At 38.9% G+C, this 23,996-nt stretch overlaps 1 protein-coding gene across 1 annotated transcript; it reads right to left on the bottom strand.

The window, feature by feature from the left end:
• Positions 1-12,327: 12,327 nt before the first annotated feature.
• FBXO43 (F-box protein 43) lies at positions 12,328-21,485 on the bottom strand. Its single transcript, XM_010404931.4, has 5 exons — positions 21,405-21,485; positions 14,790-16,315; positions 13,829-13,931; positions 12,851-13,036; positions 12,328-12,761 (listed from the first exon to the last, which is right to left on the bottom strand). Exons 2-5 carry the CDS (start codon positions 16,265-16,267, stop codon positions 12,513-12,515), a joined length of 2,016 nt encoding a protein of 671 aa, XP_010403233.3. The 5' UTR covers positions 16,268-16,315; positions 21,405-21,485; the 3' UTR covers positions 12,328-12,512.
• Between the last annotated feature and the right edge of the window lie 2,511 nt (positions 21,486-23,996).

A 23,996-nucleotide genomic window follows, 5' to 3' on the forward strand; every position in this document is an offset into this window, starting at 1 on the left:
AGGGAGGACAGTCCCAAAGGAAATGCCTGAGAAGTAGAAATCTGAGGATACTTGTAGCCAGAAATGAAACTAAACACTCCGAGAATGTTAGTTTCTGCCTTGGCTCCAAGATGTAAGGAAAAGTCACGTTTCTGGTGGGGTCAGCAAAAGCTGTGTGCAAAGAAGGAATTCAGGCTCCTGTGTGAGGATTTCAGTGGGATTTAGGTATTTCACAACTGGAATCTGAAAACCATCCTGCCTAGCAAGTACCTTATCCTAGAACTGCATAAATCCCTCAGGATTTTTTGGCATGAAAGTTCACTAAAGATTACTGCTGCTTATTTCCAGACCAGCACTACTTTTAGCAGCTTGGCAAAAATCCCACTGGGATCAGTTGTACAAGATGTCATGTATGCAAGGCACATGAAGGGCTCCTCTGAGAAGCCTAATCCATCTTGGGACTTGGGAAGTGCCCAAATTGCACCAAGACCTTGCCATTCCCAGATAATTATCATTTGCGTCCCCTTTCACAGAGTAGTATATTCAGTTGTACTGCTCAGTTGTGAAAAAAAGTTTTATTTTAACTTGTACATGACTTTGGTGGAAACCATGGTTAAGTAAAAGCAGAACAAATGCACATGCTCAGGGACTGCAGCTTAAAGTCCCGGAATTGATGAGTGTTAATAACGAACAAGCAGCAAATCTGTTACCATAGAGGCAGGGGAAATGGCTTCATCTAGAAACACATGATGTTTTGCACCCTCTACTCCAGATATGCATTCTCACTCCTGAGGATGCCTGTCCAAATACAATCACTGATCTAATTGCTAAATGCCAGAATAATGCTTCTTCAAATTGTCTCAATGGAGTATTGTTAGCTGTCTGATTAGCTTTTTAGGGTGGTTTGGATCAGGGTGGGGGGCAGGGGTGTCCCTTAAGGGGACTATAGTATTTCCAAAGACCTAAGAGATATGCTGAATAATAGTTATTCAAGATACACATTTCAGCCAAAAGTTTCATAGAGAGCATACTCAACAAAAGTAAAGAATAAAATATAAAGATTCAGACAAGTTAGCTATTGACAATTTAAATATCAGTATTCTGATGAAGTATTAACTATTCTTACATCCTCTATATGCAGATTCTATTCAATAAGACATGACAAACAGTAAGCTAACATCAAATTTCCTAGTGCTATGTATCAGGACATATTCTATTGTCACTATGAAATATTTCAAAGAGGTATACTTAATGCATATGTAAGAGAAATATGCATAACAGCCCATAAAATGCAAAGTTAAACTTTTTCAACAGGTAGAAGAATGGCACTCCATTGTATTATGAGCCTGGATTGTCTCATAACCAAACTACTTAATATGATTTTAAATGTTTAAGCTAATGTTCATTCCGCTCATTTTCCCCCGCCCCTCTTTCTTTCTGATGTAGGTATAAACATAGTCTGCAGTGTATAACTTTCTCCTAAACTTCCCTAATTGCTTGCAATTTTTGAAGAAAATACAACAGGAACATGATGAATGAGCTTTTTTTTTTTTTTTTTTTATTAGAAGTGGAAGCTACAAGGCAGCTCAGAAACAACTGAAATCTGGGAATGAGTCAATTAAGAAAAATAATACTTTAAAAGGTCCTTTTTCTATCCTTCTATCATCAGGTATATTTTGACATAAAATTCTTAGGTCTTTGTGCTGTTTCAATGTGCTTCAAAGATTACATTTAGGATTAAGCTCATCGAAAAATACACACTGTACTCTCTCATGGAGAATCTATTAGCGGTCATCATCACTTTTTCATTATCCTAGTTAACAACACACATTTAGGTCAAATACTTTGTGTGTGTGCATTTCAGTCCTGATTTTATATTGTCAGTTAAAAGTACACTAGCTAGTGAAGCTGAGATATGAAGATAAAGCTCATTTTCCTCCTTTTTCACATTTCTGTTTCCATGCTCTTATTTTATTTTAATTTTTATTATTATTTAGCTTAGCAGATCTGCAGGCCTACAGGGTGTTTCATAAGTATAGTCAAAGCCATGATCTATCCCAAAAAGCATCTTATCCTGTAGTAAAGATGAATGGCTAGACAGGATGGGGAAAAAGTTCTAAAAAAGGTGATACCTCTAAAATATCAGGCAAAAGAAAGCAAAAATACTAAAAGTAGGTTTAAAAGTGTTAGAAATTTTAGAAAATGGTAATCTATCAGAAGGCCATCACAGGCAGAGACTGCACTGGAAGGCAAGTGGAAGGAAAACATCAGTTGGTCCACTTCATACCTACTGGCATTTCCCTCATCTGTATTAATGAAGAACCATTTGGAGAGGTGAACTTTCAGTCAAGCCTTTAATCTGTCCTCCACAAATCTCTGACATTTATGCTTTCTGCCATTTATCAGGGTAAGGATTTCTAAGTATTCCCCAGGCAAAGCAGATCAAAACTGCTGAGACAACTTTGCCCTCAAAGAACCACATGTATAAGCTATGCCAGCTTGCTGGATGAGCAAGTCTCCTTGGGACTTGCTCAGGTAAAGACAAAATGTAAACTGGATTGCTTTATTAAATCCAAATGCACAGTTGTGTTTGTAGGTGCTAACCTGTGCTTGATTCCTGGCAGTGGTCATAGTGAAGTCATGAATTTTCATGTAATTTTCAAAAGGTAGCAAATACTAATAACAAAAATGCAGATACACCTCTAGAGAGATACTCAAGGGCAGCTATTGATTTTCCATAGAAACACTGCATCTCAGATATAAGGAGGCATTTCCTGCTATGACACCTTTAATACCTAAATATTTTTACAGAAATCTGACTTTAGTTGGATATAACTACTGTTTCTTTTTCAGATGATTACCACAGAGATTTTAGTTTTGCATCTGAAAGCTGCAGTCACATACACTGAAAACAGGTGCTAGGAAACCTATTTAAACATTGACTGCAGAAGTGCCAAAGTGGGAGTCAGATCATGAGAGGGAAGTACAAACCCAGTGTCAGATAGCTGGCCCTTAAATTATTCTGTTGGCAAAAGCACAGAGGCTGCCTGTGGTGATGGTAAGGCCTCTGAGTTGAATCTGATAGTCCCAGTTTACAGGCATGGTTTAATGCAATTCTATGGCTGTCAGAAAAAATTAGTGCAAACACCTGAGGAAACTGTTATTGGGAATATGAACAGTCAAAAGAATTTGAAAAGGAGAGAGAAAATATTCCTGAAGATAGTCTAGGTGAAGAGCAAAAAAGCAAGTGCTTAAAAATAAAATAGGATGGGTCAATAGCATCCTGGCCTGTATCAGGAATGGTGTGGCCAGCAGGACCAGGGCAGTGATTGTCCCTCTGTACTCGGCACTGCTGAGGGCACACCTCAAGTTCTGTGTCCAGTTCTGGGCCACTCACTACAAGAAGGACATTGAGGTGCTGGAGCTTGTCCAGAGAAGGGCACTGGAGCTGGGGAATGGTTTAGAGCACAAGTCCTGTGAGGGAGGAGCAGCTGAGGGAGCTGGGGGTGTTTAGCCTGGAGCAAAGGAGGCTCAGGGGAAACCTTATCACTCTCTATCTACAGCTACCTGAAAGGAGGTTGTAGTGAGTGGGGGTCCGTCTCTTTTCCCAGGTATCAGGTGATAGAACAAGAAGAAATGGCCTCAAGTTGTGACAGAGGAGTTTTAGATTGGCTATTAGGAAAAAATTCTTCACCAAAAGGATTGTCCAGCACTGGAACAAGCTACACAGGCAAGTGGTTGAGTCACTATCCCTGAATGTGTTTAAGGAACTTGTGACACTTAGAGACATGGTTTGGTGGTGGACTTCGCAGTGCCAGGTTAATGGTTGGACTCAATGATCTTAGTGGGCTTTTTCAACCTAAACCATTCTATGATTCCAGAAACAGTAAAGGAAGAAATGTAACCTAGCTTTGGGCTATCAACATTAAAAACCTTTAACTACTGGAGGAGAATCTCAGAGGGAAATCCAAAGAGCTTTACCTCTACAGAAGTCTTTATTCGGATAGTCACTGGAGAATACTTCTGGACTTGTCCATGTTGCCAATGGCCCAAGGATTCCTATAAAAATCTTATTCTATCAGGACAATGTAGGAGTGTCTTACCAGATTTATGTAGCATATCTTTCAGCTGAAACATAGATATAGATCAGAAGAAACTGTGACAGTTATTTCTCACAGAGATTTCACTGTCAGAGGATGTATCCAAAGTTTTGGCACTATGTACAAAAGATTGTATTGTTACTGTCTATTATCTGTTTTCCATGTAGATAAACTGGAGTCATGTTTGTAATACATTTTGGCTGTGCTAATTTAAGCTTTTCAAATTTATTACCACTTCCTACTTCTAGTTGCGCAAGTAAATTTCATTACTTCTTTTTTTTTTTTGCAGTCACTCACAGCTTGGTTTATGTCAGGTCAGTTTCTTGATCATGGCTTAACAGGAATTCCAGTCCACCAAAGGTCCAATGCAAGAGGCATAATGAAGAAGCTTCAGCAGACAGGAATAGCATATGCCAATAACATCAGACACGTCCTTTAGCAGATCATCTCCTGGCAGTAGGTGTCAAATACCAACAAGAAACACTAAACGCATGCATGTCCTCCCTTCCTTGCTATCAAGCAGGTGTCGACAGCAGTCCCCAAAGCCAGGATTCCCCAGCTGAGTTATCCAAGTGAAATATTACTGATGCACCAAGTCTGGATAGCAGTAGAGCTGTTTGAGACAAAACATCTCACTGACCACCAGTTCCCACGTTTTTGTTACACTGCTGTGGTTGCTGTGGAGTTCTATAATGAAATAGATTGGGAGACTCATTGAGCAGAAAAAAAGAATCAGGAGGAAAAAAAGAAAAATATTTCATGTTCCTCCACTTCAAGAACACAGCAGTGTCTACTCAACAGGTGCTGAGAATTGTATGAGAATCCATAACTAATAGGTGCTCCTTAAGATTTCAATAATGCTTCAGAAAAGCATCTAAAAATTACAGCCGTCTTCTTTTGTAGATATTTGACTTTCCTAACTACCTATTGCTCTGCTAGACTCCAGGAGTACCTAGTTAAAAAAATAAAGAACACTTTAAGTTACCAAATTCCCACCCCGTCTTCATTTAACAGACAAACAAAACCAGAACAAAACAAAACAAAACAAAAAAAAAAAAAAAAAAAAAGAAAAAGAAAAAGCTGTCATTCTGACATTGTTTAAAATATGTTACATGGGAATACTTAGTCTTTTCCAATTTGAGTTTAAAAAAGTTAATGGTTTCCCTTTCTTGTTTACTAAAGCCTTCAGAGCATCAATTAAGTATGAATAAAATCCATACGATGTTTTTCCTGTAATCATTTAAAAACCATGATAGAGGAGGCACTTTTACAGTATTCATACTTCATAAAACCATATTGGATTTTATTATCAAATATATTTTCTGTACTTGGGGAATAAAGTCCAGAGCTTGCAACTCCTGAAACTACCAATTCTCAAATGCTTCAACTGCAACACTTCCATGAAAGAGTTAGGTTTTGTACTCTAGACTGGCATGGAGACTGCTGGATAATCCAAGTCTCTGGCTGAGAGAGGAACTGAGCCAGGAGGCACTGTTCAGGCCAGTCTATAATTCCATGATCTTGCCTGGTTGCTGTAGGACCTGGCTGCGGGCCCAGCACAGCTTCACTTTGTAAAGGAGGCCCTGGAGAAATAATACCATCCGAACTGCTTCCCAGGATGCTCTCTCCTCTTGTAGATTTTGGTATGCAGCTCCCGGGGGCAAGAATTATAGCCACCAGTGCTTTAAGCCATGCAAAATATTTTGCATTTGTAACGTTGAGTCAGTGTGTATGGGTTAAAGAGAGAAGGAAAACTAGAGTTCTGTTCTGTAAGAAAAACCTTTGGTGCCCCCTTGTGATATTTTATCATCAGCATTTGAAGTTTAGGGCTATTTTCAGTGAGGAAAGCTGTTCAACATTAAGATGGTTTCACATTTAAGTAAGTTAATTGAGCAAGCTTTTCAAGAATTAGTTTGTTTTATTGGTATCTACTCCGTGTTATATGACATTCTCCCAGGACTACTTTATGCCAATTATTTAAGCCAAGGAAAAAGTCCAGAACAGGAACTTAAATAGTGTCCCAGTGAGCATTTCTGTTTGAAGCAGAAAACAGGATCCATCATACTTTCTCATATTATGCCTGTTTGGGATACAGAGTCTTGAACAACTTCAGAAACACTTCCAGCAGAAATGCTGAAAGGTAACTGCATCCCAGTAATAGTTTTTGTACATCACAATACAGTACACAAGGGAAAAAGGAAAATGAAGACTAAAATTGCAGTATTCACGGAGTGCTGCTTTTGTACAAATCTTTTCAAAAGAGGAAAGAATGTTTGCAACACAAGCAGAACTCATTTTTAAAAGCCGAAAAGGTTGCTATGGCCACAATCTCCATAGCATCTAGTCTATCAAAATGTGCACCAGGAAAATGTGATGTATTCATACCAGAGGTAAATTTCATTTTGTGTCCCAGTGGTCTACATATAGGCTGGGTACTGTGGTACTGAGTCCTGGCAGAACTTGTAGGAGATGTGTTCTTTAGACCCCTAATAATGTATTACACTCAATTCAGGACTTCAGGAACTTTAGTGTCTGCTCAGTGAACATGAGATAGGAGTCCTCCATTTAGGCACCAGCAGTACTTCAGGATGATAACATTGTTGCTGAAGTGGAAGACTGCTGCACAACTGCTGAGTAATTCAGCAATAATCTTGCAGCTCCAAACAGTAACTTTTACCAAGCTTTACTATGTTTTCTAGGGTACTACTGCTTCCCAACTAGCTGTCCCTCTTTTTCCAAAGCTACTGCCCTTCTATCACTTCAGCTGGTTCTAGTCATAACACAATAGCTAAGTTTAAGTAGTTTATGGAAATAGGTTTTTTACTATAAGTCCAGAGTGAAAAGCAAAGCTGAAATACGTGCACAGTTTCCACATCCCATTTGCCTACAGAGAGATTGAAGTACCTACAGAATTAAGACACAAGCACTGTGGCAGAATTGCTTTCAGAATGAGTATTAAAGCACAGAGTGGAAAAATTAGAGGGGCTTTTAACACTTGAACTCCAGTCTTCAAGTCAGAAATCTACTTTTATATGAAACTTTGAGTGTTCAACAGTGCTTATAAGTTCATTAAAAACGTCATGCCATCAATATTTTCAGCTGAAGAGTTGATTTCATTACTACTCATCCATTAGCACCCAGCTCAATAAGGTCGTACTAGCATTTAGGCTTCTGACAAGCTTGGGTAGGTTCTAACACTCTTCAGAAGCTTGTCAAAGAGAAAAAATGTGTTAAGTCTTTTTGTAATGGGTATTTCAACTAATCAGAGCTCAGAAAGTAAGAAAATGAAAACAAGCTTTGTTTTTGTTTAACTAAAAATAAACACATCATTCCCAGAAAGCAGTCAGGTTCTGCTGTGGCATCTGACAAGTGATAACAGAACCTGCTAGATATTTTGCATTGAAAAATTCCTGTAAGATTCAGTACAGACAAAAAATTTGCACCTGTAAAAATATAATCACATCAAATACTACATCATCACAAGACTCAAGAAGAGAAAGGAAAAAGCTTGAAGCTTAAAAGAACAAAGTACAAGGTTACACATTTAAGGTTCAGTAGAAATTAATGGCAAAAAATAAGGATCTTTTCAAAATTTGTGAGAAGAATGTGGGAGTACTACACCAAGCGACTGAACTGTGAACGTGCAGAAGACCTATAGAAGAAATATTCATCTTAGTATGCATTGGTCAAAGTATTTCTTATAGAGAAAAGACAGCCATATTATTCAAGGTCTTGAGGAGGTTTCACTTGGAATACTGGTTGAATTGACTCAAATAATAGATTCCAGTGGAAACAGTGAGGAGTTGTTAGACACATCTGTTGTGTCTCTGTGATTGTCTTAAAAGATGAGTCTGAATTCAGAGGATTTTTGTCAGTGAAAGAACAATCATAATATTGGGGAATAAAAGTCTAAGAGAAGGATCAGATATACAGAATAGCTATTTTAATAGCAATGCTAAAAAAAAGGCAACAGGTTAAGTGACTAGTAGAGCAATCTGAAATAGGTCAGCAACATGGTAATGGAACAGTATTCTAACCAGTTTTAAGATGGAACTTGAGGAGTTGACATAAGAGCTTGGCATTAGCGTCCAGGAGTCCCTTTCTAATCTAACTCTGCTGTATTTCTTCATGTGCCTATGAAAACAGAAGTAAAAGAAATTACTTCTTGTATTAAAATTAACCAGCAGGGCCTCAATTGCCTAAGGTGTTCCAAAGAATAACCAATATAAGGAACAGGAAAATGATCTGACGTATGTTGTTGAGCTCCTTAGTTTAATGAACAAATTTTTTTATCATTTTTGGCTAGTTACTGATAAAATGTACTAACATTCCCTAGCCTATAAACAATTCCAAAGATTTATAACCATTTTTTGCCTAAGCTCTTCCATACTTGTCACCAAGGAAAGAATGATCAGAGACTTAAGTAATTTCAATTTCCTTCTCACAAACCACTTGAGGTTTATGGTTGCTGCTCCAAAAAAAAGATTTATGAAGTAAAATTCTTGCAGCAACATCTGTCAGCAGCAAAAGGTTACTTCCAATAATTCTATTTTAGAATTTAAGCCCACAGTTCTGGCTTAAACCATCATGGTCAGAAAACTGAATTCATTCCCTGGGCATTTGTAGGCAATGTCACTCCTCCCACTCTAGATCATGTCTGTCTGAAGGGAAATCAGGATTGCAAAAATAAAGTTTTCAGCAGTCCTATACTAACACAAATATTATCTTGAACATTATCCCCATGTTCCAGAATGAAAGACAATTCACTCCTCCCTTTCCAAAAAATCTGTTGTCAGTTGTAAGAAGAAATCTTGAGCTGGAGAATAACCATGGGCAAGATATTTTAGAATACTCTTGATCATTGTAACTTCTACTCCAGGAGTACTTTTTCATTCTTCTTATCTGTGCTAGCACATGACCTCAGGTCTCCAAGAATTAATTCAGCCCAGTAGAAAAAGAAAGATAGTAGATGTGAATCCCTAGATTCCCTGATACTTGAAAGCTGTTTTCTGATTGGTTTTTTTGTTGGAAGAGAGGTGGGGTGGGGGTCATTGCGGGGGTTTAGGAGTGGTGTTTGTGTGCTGGGGTAGTGTGTTGGCTGTTTGTTTTCTTATGAAAAACTTATGTCCTCCTTTGCTGTTTCATTTAAGTCCAGACTCATGCTTCGTGATGTGTGATGGAGACTAATTGAGAGATATGGTATAGAGAAAAAAGCATACTAACAGGGACTCTTTATTTCCACTCTCCTACCACAAATACTTAATTTCTGTCAATAAAGCAATCATATAATGAAAGAATTTTTATTCCTTTCACCCAAACTATTAGAGACTATTAGATAGCTATCATATACCTTGTGTTCTATTAGATATACTTAGTGTGTAGGTAAAGAATAACATCACTATCTTATTTCTCCCTTGGATCAGGGCATAAAGCTAATTTTATTTTAAAAGAAAAAAAAAAAAAAAAATCACTGTCATGGAGTATATTTACCCAGAGATGAGAAGTCTAGCTTTCTCACTTCCCTCACCTCTGGTAGAGCAGTAACAACCACAAAGAACACATTTCACCCAGACACCAGAGCATAGATTACATTTGTAATCACTAGATTACATTTGTGATAGACCCAATTGAGCAAGAGACATGTGATTCAAGAAGATATTTTTGTGAGAGAGATTGAGAAGGAAAAAAAAACCAAGAAACTTCTAAATATGCCAAAAGAAGAGAAAAATGTTTAAAATTGTGAAATAGGATCTAAGTATTTTTTTACTTTCAAGCTACTCCTTGTTGAATGGATACTGTAGGCATCAAAGATACTACCTTTAAAAACAAACAATGCCTGTACCAGAACCAATTTACTCTATCCTCCCTGAATTGTTCTGATATTAGCAAAAGATAACACAGCTCTTTACCAAATTTTCTCAAATGGAAAAGATACTTAACTGGTTCTTGAACTGAGTTTTCCACTCAAAGGTGCACCTATTTCAGTAACACTTTCAGAGCTATTGAATCCCATGTATTTCTGGATTGGGCTGCAACATTCCACATCAGAAGGCGAGCTAGATACTCTCACTGCCTATCATAACTTGCCCATAAATTTCAAGAATGCATTTAAAGCTTTTTTTTAATTGAGACATTTTAGAGATACTGGCATTTAGGTAATATGCAGGGATGACAATGGCAGTCTGAAGTGTTATGACATGTAGTACTTAATCTGCATTGCATTTACTACCATCCCCTACTTTATTTGGTAATTCAACAGTAAGAAACAAAACTAGTCCAAATTATTATGAAGATAAATGACATATATTCAGATTCTTGTGTAATGTAACTTCCTGTCTAGAAAGCTCTTCATTTTAACCTTTAATAGAAAGTATTAAACATTTCTAAAATTGTATACTTACTTATTATATACTTAAGGAATAAAGAACAAATCCAATGGTTCTTTGGACCTAACTAACTTTTAAGTAGACCTTGAACACCTAAAGTTCTAAACAATTAGAGAAATGCAAATATTAAACAAATCAAGTCATTTAACCATTGTCCCACTTGCAGTCTCCTCCTCTGTAATGAATTCCATTCTTCCTAATCCAGACCTATATGCACATATACTCTATATTCCCTAGCTTGCCCCCAAACCCTTCGCCTCAATTGTTCCCTTAGAACAGACAGAGCAGTCTTCAAGTTGCTACCAGTCTAACCTAAGAACAAGGCAAAGGCTCAGCAAACACAGATAAGTATGGAATTAAAGTGTTGATACTTATATTCATGCAATAAACATGGCATCTTCTGGCAGATATACTGGGTTGACTCCTTCTTTAATGATAAGGTTTGGTTAATAGAGTTAGTGTTAAAACTTCTATACCATTTTGTTAACCATGTTGTCTCTCCTCCTTCCAAATACTATGTAAAACTACTATGCCAAAAATCAAGAATGGTAAAAGTACTAACCAAATTACAGATCACAACAGTTATAGACGAGAAATAAGAAGTGATATCTCTAGAACATCCTGAAGTGTATTATCCTGGTCCACTGGGCTTAAACATCCACACATTGCGTAAAAAGAAATAAAGAAGAAAAAAAAATCTTAGATGCTACTTAAAATTTTTAGACACTAAAAATAAAGGGATGTGTGAATAAATATTAAAAGAGGCAAATGCAAAGCTTATGGTTTACTTGAAAGCTCGTTTTTGGTTGTTTTTTTTTTTTTTTTAAATCAGATTTTTTAAAATAGCTCAGTGTTGAGGCTTACCTACAAATACACAGTAAAATAACAACATCAAAAATATAACACAAAAGACAACATCAGAGGGAAAGTGGGGAATAAACACCAGCTGACAAGTGTTCTGCAAGATGCTTGTGACAAATGAACTTTTTGAAAGGACAAGTAGGACAGTATCAATTGTAGAAGTCAATTGATATTATATCTTCATAGAAGTACTGTGTCCATTTCTGTCACCTGTATTTCAAGCTGTTTGTAATTGCTAGGATACAAACCAAAACCACAAAAATTGTTTGAGGTCCAAGAGACAGACTGAGTTAGTTTTCTATAACAGATCAGCATATTTAGTTCAAGAGCAAAATACGTGAATTCCCTTAATAAAGCTAGAGATAGCGAAAGAGGGATTTCCAGCTGTAGATAATCCTTTAGCTCAAGTAGAAGTGTGAAGGTGATCTGGTATCTGTGAGCTGAAGTCAAGTTAAGCACAAAGGTAAATTCACAACAGCAAAGGTGATGCCACAGCATTTTTAGATATGTGAATATATACAGTATTACCTGACATTTTCAAAATGAAAACTTTGTAAAACTCAGTACAACAGAATATCCACAAAGCATCAGTTTAGTTTATAAATTACTATTCTATTGAATTCTGTTACAGAGGCTAAGAGAACAACAGATTAATTATTCCAGTAAAAAATTCAAACAACTAATATATTGGTTTTGACATATCAACATTCATATAAATTGATGTATTTTTTGCAAATGTACATACTGCCTCACTTTGAGACATTTTAAAAACAGTTATTGTAATTTAAAGTGAATAAATAAATCCGATTTCAAAGACTTTTTAGAAATAATTTTAATTTGTCTTTAAGACGAATCACATTTTTAAACATCTATGAGGTACTGTAAGCTAAATACTGAAGACTACATTTAAGACACTTTATTTAAAAATTAAGATGTTAGTAAGTTCCTACCTACTACACAACAGGTAAAACAAGACATAAAATATTTTTAAATGTTCATTTTTTAAAAAACAAAAATATACTATGTTAATTAAGATATATACATGAGAGGTTATCTTGGTAAGTCAGCAAGAACAAATGGGATGATACTTTCAAAATGTATACCTTTAGGAAGAATAGGAACAAGATGAGGAATTTAGGGGGAGGGGACAAGGAACTAAGTGTAAGGAGTTACATGCCTTACAAATTTAGAGTCTTTTTAAATTTCTTTTGCTTTGGGCACTTCCTGGTGGAGCATCTTTTTTATTCTTCCGTTTTGCAGATAAACTATTGCACTCTTTTGACCCATGGAATGCATGCAGACATAAAATACAGAACTCAAATGCACATGCTTCTCTGCTACATAGCCCCCTTTTCTTTACCAGTTGATATTTAGCAGGATATTGACATCTTGGACAGGGTTTTAGAGCTTCATCTGTGAACAGAGTTTTAGCAACCTGTAGCAAGAGGAGAGAGAGAAGAGCTATTAAGTCTTGTAAATGAAAACTTTCTAAAAACTGAAATGAAGCATTTCTTAGATACTTACTTTCATGTATTCTTCCTGCCTACTAGCTGAGTGGGGAACAGAACTGCATCTCCTAGGTGTAAGTGCAGTGTATGAAGGCGGTGTCTGTAAAATAGGAGTTCTGGCTTGAGCTTGAACAGGCCTTAGAGCAGATCTATTGAGAATATTAAGTCTTGTAGCAGCATCTTCAGCCTTCAATAAATATTCCTGTTAATTTATAATTATAAAAAAAAAAAAGGGGGAGCAAATGAGGATTTTATTTCATTTGGGATTTGCAGCTGGATTTTACTTGATTGGGTTTTTCCCTCTGCAACAACACATAAGAAAGGAAAATTATATATACTGCAAGTATTTACTATTAAATGATTATCTTTAGCAAGGGTTCAAGAGAGAAATCATTAAAAACCAAGTCCCATGAGCAGGATAAAAAGCCAACTGTCTTTTAGCACACTCTACTGGTGCTCATGTTTCTAAACTAGGACATCTCAATAGCAAGTGGGCATGTATCATGTGGAAGACCTGAAAAAAATATACTGCTACTAATATGCTTGATTTTCAAGATGCCCCTTAAAAAACCTTCTATATATCCTTCTGATGTTCACCAATACACTGTGACACAAGCAGACCTGAAAACAATCAGGAAGTAGTCTAGAGCAGGCCCTACAGCACTGCAGACTAGAGTAAAATGGACGATGAGGAACAGCATGGCACAATGGCATGAGCAGAACTTAAAATCTAAAGCTAGAATTAGTCAAGGAAGAGATCCTACAGGATTCTCAAGACAGGGCAGGAGGGTAAGTAAGAGTCTTACATGGTTGAAAGACTAGTAGTCCAACTGCAGACAACTGAAAAGCAGTAAGAGCCATTACATTCTCCTGTTAGAATCTGTCACCTACTCATTTTGGAACTGTCTCAGTCAAGTCACCCTTCTGTAGCTTTACAAGATATTTCATCTTCTTTCACACTTGAAAAAAACCCCACCTTTGAGAACCACCTTACCCGAGCTGCTTCTTTCAGCTGTTTTGTGTACAACTTTCTCCTCTTATTTGCACTTCTGTCTTGTACAATGATTTCACGCCAGCTTTTGCTTACTTTCCAAATGCTGGAACAAATAAAAAATTTATCCACTCTCAAAATTTCCCAGGTAGTGCAGAAGTCATTATAGCAAGACTACCTGGTAAAGATTTTTGCATGGTTTCATATACTCTTGGTCATTTTACAGACTGCTGCTATAGACTATTGCATAATTTTGCTATGAAACACAGATCTCGTACTTTACGTATCACTGTATAAGAATAACAGAAGAGTCTAGAGAACAACAGCAACCTAAATAGCACAGCATATCTTTGACTTAAAAAATAGTTTCTTCCTCCATGTAAGCCACTTACCAAGATTGTTTCTAGTCACATTAGTGTTAAGAGTTCTGAAAACATCTGTGCCCTTATACTTTCATCTATTCGCCCATTCCCTTTGTAACTAACAACAAATAAATCGAGAGCGTTGTGTGAAATGTAACAGTTCCTACTGATTAGGAATTAATCTAGAATACTGCCCATGAATCAAAATTCTTTGAGCATCTTTGTGCTTAGAAATAACTGAGGAAATAAAATACACAAGAAAAATAATAAAAAACTTGTTTTGAGTGCTATGCAGTACTGGGAACTTGTAATGAGAATAAATTACTTTCTAGGCTTAAAGGAATTTTTAATATACTTTAAAATTTACAAGTACTGTGATTTAGTTTTGAGTTTACTAATTTTCTGTGTTTCTTTAGCTTTTTAATTCCCCTATTTATTTTTAGATCTACACAGAAGGACCTACTTAATTAACAGGGAGAAAACTTTTCAATTTTCTCAGAAACAAACAAATTTTATTGATAACACCTAGTATTCCAGAAGTTATTCTAACTCATTTGCAGAAGCACGTCTTTTTCCCTTTTGTGTGAAGCAATAGTACTTACCTGCATAGACTTTCCACTGTCAAAGCATCTAAAACTATAGCAAGAACATGTTTTAAATTTCTATCTTTTAATTCTGTTAAAATATCTAATTTTTCAAGGCCCATTTTCTTGCCAATAAGTCCAGGAAGAACATGATCTAATGCAAATATTTCTGTTCCATCAATATTCTCTGAGATTTGCTGTTGGTACAATCTTTGTCTTTGCAAGCAAATTTCATGAACTATTTTCAGAGCTGGAGTTCTTGAGAGATCACCATGACTTACAACCAGGTCTCCACTAGGGTGTTCTTTTAGAACTAACTCATGATCTTCACTGACAAAGTTTCTTTCTTTTGTTAATATATGCATTGAAGTAGGACTGCCATGATTATCTTCTGTCTCTGACTGAGAGCCTAGTTCCCGAAGAGTGGATAACCTTCTGACTCGTTCAAGTTTTCTTGTCTTTCTTTTACTGTCTAAAGTTTTGGATTCTTCTTTGTGCTTTTGGAAGAGCTCCTGGAAAGATCCCTCATAATCAGACAATGAGTCTCCTGATTTGTCCAAAGGAAGTGAATTATATCCACTATCCTCAGGTGTAGAAAGATCTGGGTAATTTGCTGCCTTAACAGGGGGAGAGTTTATGTCACATAGTCCAAAGTTCAAGTTCTCTACAGGACTGGTGATACAAGTCATGAATTTACCCTCACTGGCCTCAGGTAACACATTGTAAGTAGGAGTCCTAAGCATCCCATCATTAACACTCATAAGAACATTTTCATTTAATTTGTTAGTATTACTAACAGTGACACCCTTACATGGAATTGGAGATAAATGTTCTGATTCTAACAATACGGGGTCCTTACACTGGGACTCATCTAACGTAGAAGTCCTTTGTTGTGAGAAGGAAAGCCTCCGTTTTGGAGAATCAGGATTAGAGTCCTCAGGTTCTGAAGTGCTAGTTGTCAGAGGTTTGTAACTTTTATCTTTTGGAGAATTTGCAGCAGTTTGTGAAAGCTTTTCTTCAGAGCTCAAAACACAAGAGAATATTTTTTTCCTGATGCTTCCTGAAGAATTAGGTTGTCTTTGACAGGATCCTACAGTTGTGCCAGCTTCAACAGTCTTGGGTAGAAGCAGCCTCCTGCGTAGTGAGGAGCCTTTTCTACTTGATTTAGGAGTTTCAAAGAAATCTGCACTTCTATTTGCTTCTCTTTCTTCTGATAAGGACATAGAATTCAATTCTTTTTCAATAGATGGTGACCTGGGAAAGAAGGCATTTGGATGAATGTGTTCAGAATGCTCTTGTAGCAATGATACACTTCTTACACTTGGTGCTTCTTCACATTCTGCATCAGGATCTTTTACTGACTTGTTGCTTCTGCTGTCCAGAAATGCTGAAGTGCAACATGTTTCTTTAAAATTTGGGTATTTAAAATTGCTGCTGGAAGGTGTTAATCTATTTCTTCTAAGAATATTGAACCTCGCTGGCTTACTGTCTGACATCTTCTGCTTGACACTTTGACTTTGTAAATGAAGATACCACCGTTGTTTCTGAAACAGACAAAAGCAGTCACCAAAAGCCCCTCAGATTAGTGAGGAAACCTTGTGTAAGTCTATCAAGATAGCAGTCATGACAAAAGTATTTTCATTAGCCTCAGTAGAAACAGTGCTTATACACAAACACAAAAGTAGATTGTTAGAATGAGTGATTAAAATGCATATTATACTGTGAAGCAAATCAAATATACATCCATTTAGCTAATTGACCTGGCAGTCCTCATCTGTGGAAAAACACTTCAAATAAGCAACACAGCAACTAGAGGCTCATTGGTGCTGAAATTGGCAACAAAACTCCCCATCATTCCAGTAGGGGCAAGATTTTTATTAGCACTGTGTAGAAATGCAGAAGCTCTGGTAAGTAAGCGAGTTTAGACAAAATGCATTTTCTCCTTAAGTAAAATGGGAGGATTAATCATGAAGTCACAAGTCTACAAGTCTCCCTATTATTTAGATCCCTAGACTCCCCAGAGGGAATTAATTTGACCTCTAGTTACAAAATGAAAAGTGCTCTTTTATCTGCCTTAACATTTAAATGTTATTTTGTAAAGAAGCTCTCTGCTTTTGCTCATCTCTGTGGGTAAACCGAGTGTTCTGAAGGCTTACATTTTAAAGAAAATGACTGACTATAAACACACTTACCAGGTCCATAGCATTTAAGAGCTACAGTGTATTTTCCTAGAAAAGTTAGAAGTGGCTGATGCACATCCTTAAATAAAAGATGTGTGGAACCAGGCTTACTTTTGCCATTCGTACACTGCAGAGTTACTCCACCCTAACCATAGTGACATTGGGTCACTGCTTTCTATGCACAATAACTGTACAAAAGATGTTACGAGTAATGCAGCAAGAGGGCTGTTCTCACAGCCCTCTACCAGGTAGCCCTCACTACCAAAGTAGTTCACATCAAGGTTGCAAGTCTCAGCAGTTTGTATCAGCACCTTTTACTGGGGTATGTTACTGGCCTCTAAAACTGATATTCTGGAACATAAAGCCTAGAAATAGCAACTGAACTTTCAAAACAGACAGAAGTAGGAATCTTTAAAGGAGGCTTAAACACCAAATACTAAGACATTGCTAATATCCCAAAAGTCCTGTCTTAATCTAGCCCTAAGCCACTAAATACAAGCAGTGGGAACCCAAACTGCCTGAGGTGAGGCAGAACAATTCTTTGATGATCTTGGGTCATTAATTAGCATTTTTTGACCCATACAGAAGGCACTTTTTAAGATTATTGCAATATAAAAAAAATGTTTTATTTTCTACTGTAAGAAGACAGCAACACAAGAAGTTCAAAAGGAAAAGGATATTAAACAGCAGAATGACACCTTGGCTTAAAGGCATACACAATCTTGCTAATATCAGTATGAAATGAAACAGACTTAAACAGATAAAATCCATACATATAACTGAGAAAAGCTCTTCCAGGAAAGACAGGTACATGAAAATTATTGCAAGACAACAACAAACTCTGAAGTCTGGCATGCTTCCTTTCCTTCTCCCCTTTACTTCTACAAGTACCTAACTTTCCCATTTGTTTTCTGTCTCTGCTTTTTTCCTTATTCCCTGTTTTAAACAATGAAATAAGTGACAGCACAAATATGAAACACAAGGGCATAGCTTTAAGCTGGTGTTTAATGAATAGAGATTACTTCTTTGCTATTGCAGTACCAACTCCAAATAGCATTTAAGGTTTCATCTGCATCACTTCTCCATGTTTTAGTAGATCTGTAAGTACTGGTATCCCCCCGCGGTTGATCCTGGGCCCACTACGGTTCAACTTATCCATCAGTGACTTGGATGAAGGGGCAGATGCCTCCTTAGCAAGTTCACTGATGGCACAAAGCCGGGAGGAGCAGCCAATATCCCAGAGACCTGTGCAGCCCTTCAGAAGGGCCTAGACCAGTTGGAGAGATGGGCAAAGAAGAACCATCTGAAACTCAACAAAAGCAAACGCAGATCCTGCACCTGGGGAGGAATAACCCCAGGCACCAGTACAGGATGTGGGCCAACCTGCTGGGAAGCAGCTCTGCAGAGAAGGATCTGGGGGTCCTGGTAGACAATGAAGTGTCCACGAGCCAGCAGTGTGCCCTTGTGGCCAAGGGTATCCTGTGGTTCATTAGGAAGAGCATTGCCAGCAGGTCAAGGGAGGTGATCCTGACCCCCTACTCAGCCCTGGAGTGCTGTGTCCAGTTGAGAGCTTTCCAATTCAAGAAAGACAAGGAAATACTGGAGAGAGTCCCATAGAACTATGGAGATGATTAGGGGACTGGAACACCTCAGTTATGAGGAAAGGCTGAGGAAGCTGGGCCTGCTTAGCCTGGAGAAGGGGAGACTGAGAGAGGACCTTATCAATATCTATCAGTATCTGAAAGAAGAGTGTCAAGAGGATGGAGCCAGGCTCTTCCCGGTGGTGCCAAGTGATAGGACAAGAGGCAATGGACAGAAACTGATGCAAAGTTCCATCTGAACATGAGAAAAAAGTTCTTCACTGTGAGGGTGACAAAACACTGAAACAGGCTCCCCAGAGAGTTCATGGGGTCTTCTTCTCTGGAGATATTCAAAAGCCACTTGAACACAGCACTGAGTAATGTGCTCTGAGAACCCTGCTCAAGCAGGAAAGTTGGACTCCAGTGGTCCCTTCCAATCTTACACATTCTGTGATTCCATGGTTTTAGGCAATAGGCTGAAAAGGCTTTATCATGAACCAGAAAATAACTTTTTCCTATATTTTTAAATCTCTATGCAGCACAATTATTCATGCTATAAGCAAAGGACCACATGACTGTAGCTTTTCTTTCTGTAAGAAGAGGAAGACCTATAAGAAACCGGTCATAAAAAGAGGGCATTATCTTCATGTACTCTACAAGAAGAATAGAAGCTTCATTTTTATGCTGAATTTTGGAGAACTGCAGTTAGTTAGCAAATGTTGCCAGTAAATATTACTTCCAAAAATGTTGATAGACAGATTTAAACTGAATGCTAGAGACACCTGTTCAAAACCTCAACCCCCCCAAAAAAACCAAACCCACATACCCACACTTGCCTTTAAAAGTATTAACCTTTCTCCTAAACACAGTCAAACTAACCACACACTTAATAAAAGCCCAAAGGCTTCCAGGCTTAGGAAATTAATAATCAGGGAGCGTGCTGAAGAAACAACAAAAGGAAAACCTCATGCTTGGAGTTTCATTCTCAGGCATTCTATGGGACAACAGAGAACTGAAAATAGAAAAATTAAATATTTCGGTATAAAATAAGCAAACCTGTGTTTCAAGTAACATAAAAATCACGGTGAAACAAGATTTTGCAGCTACAAGGGAGGTCAGAATAGCAGAGTTAAAGCAATGTCGGTAACTCGAGTAAAAGCCAAACATAATGCTGTACAGAGGCCAGCGTCCGGCAGGGGGAGCGTGTGAGCTCACTGCATTGATTTGGATATTAGAAAATATGACAGGATAAATAAAATTGCCATTGACACTAAGTGAACAATGTCCATCCATTAAGCTTCATTTCACTTCTTTTCTATACCTCTCCATTAATTCATACTTTTTAATACTTATTTTTACTTTACCCTCTACACTTGTGAGATCCCTCTGGGAGTATTGCCTTCAGCCCTGAGGCCCCCAAAATAAGAAAGGCATGGACATGTTGGAGCAAGTCCAGAAGAGGAACATGAAAATAATCAGAGGGCTGGAGCATCTCTGTTCTGAAGACAGTCTGAGACAGAGGGGGTTGCTCAGCCTGGAGAAGAGAAGGCTTCAGGGAACATAATTGTAGCCTTTCAGTACCCAGTGGGGGCCATCAAGAAAGCTAGAGAGGAACTTTTTACAGGAGCATTTAGTGATAAGACCAGGCATAAGGGCTTTAAAGTGAAAGAAGGTAAGTTAGGTTAGATGTTAGGAAGAAATTCTTCACTATGAGGGCAATGAGACACTGAAACAGGTTACTCAGAAAAGTTGTGGAAACTCCATCACTGGCAGTGTTCAAGGTCACCTTGCATGTGGCTCAGAACAACCTGGTCTAGTAGAACATGCCCCTGCCCATGGGAGGGGCTTGGAACTAGATGATCTTTAATATGCCTTACAACCTGAACCATTCTATGATTTACAGCAAACCCCAGAATACACCTCAAGCTTGTATATGCTTTTTCCCCCCAAAATGTACTACCTGTACGAATTAAGATTTAATTTAACACAAGGTCTCATTTTACAAATACAGAAGGAAAAGCCTTTCAGAGGTGCTGAACATCCCTCATAATAGAGCAAGATTCTACTTATATTCATAAGAGATGCCTAATAAAACCTCTTATAACAACTGCTTTTTATAAGCATTTCTTTTTTATCAAGAGAAAAGTTTCATCTACTAAATTTGATACATAACACCACACCTTTTTCATTTGGGGATTTTTAATTAGTTTCTGAAAGTTTTTTTAACCTTGTCTTAGATGTCGGGAAGAAAAGGCTGGTCACACTACTAGTCAGTTACAGAGGAAGCAACAAAATCCATATCTACTAAGTGTAGATTTATGTGCTCTATGCATTTCACGTATCTAATATTAATTTTGCAGTTCTCAAATTAGTTTACAAATCAGCTGCAAACTTTCTGGGAGTTTACTGGACAAAATAATTCATATTCAGAGACCCAAACTAAATTTAGGACAGCTTGATAAATTTAGACAAGGAATAATTTCTAACAAGTTTAGTCTTACCAAGCACCCTAAAGAGGTAAGAATGTTGGTTATTAGAAGGCAATGTAGATGGTGCCTCCAATGTAGACATAAGTTCTAGGAAGAGTCACACCTATTCCTAGTAATTTACATTCCTCAGTAATCCACACTGAACACATACGTATTGAACAAGACGGTTTTTGCCTTTTTTTAAATCACTGTTCACCACTGCTAACAAAACAAATAAAGACAAAGTTTTGGTGATACAGAAGTATTTTCTCTGCTATGTAAACAGATATGGCATCTGCAGAAAAACAGATTCTGCTCTTTGACCCCAAAGTAATTGATACCTTCAAAAGTAATAATACTGAATCTGACATAGCCAAGTCCTACCCACATGATGTGGTCACTTACCCTAATTTGTGAAGCAAATCAAGATCTTCCCGTGCAAAGGTGCTGTATTCAAAGTACTGCTTACCCCTAGTGATAACCTGAAGTGAGAAAGGATGTGGAGAGGAAAGAGAGAGGTTCAAGAGAAACACTACCCGTCAGAGGCAGTTCTCAGTCCACATATATGTGTTAACTGCAATGCCTAATTACCCAGCGATGGTGATAATTGAGGTGTAGCTGAGGACCAGCACCCGAGGGTCTCTCAGCCACCTGGGATGCCGGACACGAGCAAAGCAACCTCTTCACCCCCTCGTCTAGCAAATCGGTGGGCACAGGAGCAGAGCCTGGAGGCCGCCCTACAGCGGGTGCAGCTGAGGCGGCGGCGGGGCTCCCCGAGCAGGGCTGAGGGCTAGAAGCAGGAGTGAAGGCGGGCTGGAGTGACCTCAGCAGCTCTCGCCGCTCGGTCCTAGGCCCGTTGCCCTTGGCGAGGAGCCGCTTCACCTCTCCCCACCCACACCGGCCCCTCGCGTGCCGCCGCCGCCGCTTTCCCTCGCTCGGGTTTGAACTACCCGCCCTCACCAACCGCTGCCTCCCCGCCCCCTCCGCGCTCGGCCCCGGCCGGGAGCCTGAGGATACCGGGAGTGCCCAGCCCGCTCCTCAGGGACGCCAGGGAGCACTTGGCGAGGTTCGCCCCGCTCCTCACGCTTTATACTTCAGCCCCGCGGCCCCCGCCGCACCCAGCCCACTGTTAAGCGCCCCTGAGTCGTTCCTGCCCCTGCTCTGCTTCTCCTCAGGCACCCAGTGAGGGAGAGGTTTTCCCGCCTCTGCCAGAGCCTGCTCCGCTCCCGGTGGAGGGGGAATGAGGGGCAGGGGCGCCGGCGCTAAGGGACGGCTCAGGGGTGCCTGAGGCACTCACGGATAATAAGCCTTATCTGCACCACAGCCTTTAAGCTTGGTTTATAAGGGTGCTAGTTAATTTGAGTTAATTAACACCTATTTAACCGACAGCCCAGGACCAAAACAGTCACAGAGCGTTTGTAAAGTACATTGCCTTCAAAGCAATCGTGGAGGATCCTCGACTCCAGAACTGCACAGATCGTCCTCGAGTCTCCCCCGGTACTTTTTGTCAGAGATTCCAGGAAAGACCATTCTCCATGGCTACCTAGTAGAGCGCATCTTTCACACCCTGTCCTGTCGTGAACGGCCTAAGGGGTACTCCTGTTAAATTTGTTTAAAACCTTGTAGTTATTGAGAACCTGGCGCCTGGGTTTTGCTGTGGTTTTAGTTTTTCCGTATACTAAAAAAACCAAACCAAAACAAAAAAACCCACCAAAAAATCGACCCAAACCAAACAAACACAAAACTGCCAAAACTACGAGTACGCGGATGCCTGTGTTTCCTGGGCTCGGCAAGGATAACGTGAGGCTACTACACACGCTCGCCTATCTGCTGGCTTCACAGCGGCGAGATGGGGAATTTCAGACCTGAACGAGAGACCTAAAACCGACTCTAAAAGCGACACCTACATTTAAATAAACAAACTCCAGGCTTAAGTAACGTCATCCCTGTACGTGGGGTCTGACAACTTCTCAGCCTTCCCCTTTGGCAACTCCGCTCCTCCAGCCTCTCGCATCCCTCCTGGCGTGAGGCAGCCTGAGAGGCGCCCGAGGAAACACGGGCTTAAAAATTCCCGACCCAGAGCCGGCGGAAATCGTCATTTTTAGGGAAAGAATATCGGTTTATTTGACTACAAGGTAACATGGCTAAAAAGAGAAAGACTCTTGGGGTATCTTCCCCATCCTTTTTAAAAGGCGAAAACACTAGAAATTTTCTGTAATGTAATAGAACTTTTCTGAAAGTGCTTTCTGTAGTACCGTCTGTTTTGAACAAAATTGTTTTTCAAATATTTATATTTATTTATAAGATACCTTCTCAGTAAAATTGGAAGCTTACTAGAGGGACACAACAGCTGCAAGCTCTGTCTCCGTCACTCAAACCTGGATGGACTTATGCGAGTTGGATTAAAAATATCCAAGAAATGTAACATGTCGTAATGTGATATTTTATGCAATACACAGAAGTGTCACATTAGAAAGTGTGATTTAACAAAAAAAGTCCCTCTCCCAAAAACCCACCCCAACAAAAACCAAGCAAACAAAGAAAAAATCCCCAACCAAAACCTGAGAACGCTACTTCTAACAAGTAAAAAGAGGTAAAACATTCTGCAACAGTCGCACTGCGCTCCGTTACGGCTTCCCATGTCAAAAGTACCTCTGCCCCAGTGCCCTCCCCATCTCGACGCCCAAGCCTTTCCTCTCACTTGCCTACCAACTCCCCAAGACCTGTTTCACTTTACAGAGCAGTGGGAGTCTCCCACACAGTTTCAACACTTTCTGCTACTCTAAATACAAAGGAGCATCTTTAGGGCTAGAATTTACCAGCCCGTGGGAATGGGAGTTACTAAAGCACTCCTCTCGTAAGGGGCAGGTTTTATCGGAAACGGCTGAAGTAACCGAAGCTTCAAGATCTGGTAAAGCATCTTATTTTTCCAAGGGAATGGTTAAAGGAAGCCAATAATAAAGCAATTACATTATTTCTTTCTTAATAATTGAGACA

The sequence above is a fragment of the Corvus cornix genome, chromosome 2 (genome assembly GCF_000738735.6).
Source record: "Corvus cornix cornix isolate S_Up_H32 chromosome 2, ASM73873v5, whole genome shotgun sequence".
Lineage (NCBI taxonomy): Eukaryota > Metazoa > Chordata > Aves > Passeriformes > Corvidae > Corvus > Corvus cornix.

Excerpts from the sequence above, each read along its gene's own strand:
- FBXO43 (XM_010404931.4), bottom strand. The coding sequence starts at position 16,267 with ATGTCAGACAGTAAGCCAGCGAGGTTCAATATTCTTAGAAGAAATAGA. Across the intron at positions 13,932-14,789 it reads ACAGTGGAAAGTCTATGCAG|CATTTGGAAAGTAAGCAAAA; the intron begins GTAAGTACTATT and ends TATTTGTTCCAG. Across the intron at positions 13,037-13,828 it reads AGCTGAAAGAAGCAGCTCGG|GAATATTTATTGAAGGCTGA; the intron begins GTAAGGTGGTTC and ends ATAAATTAACAG.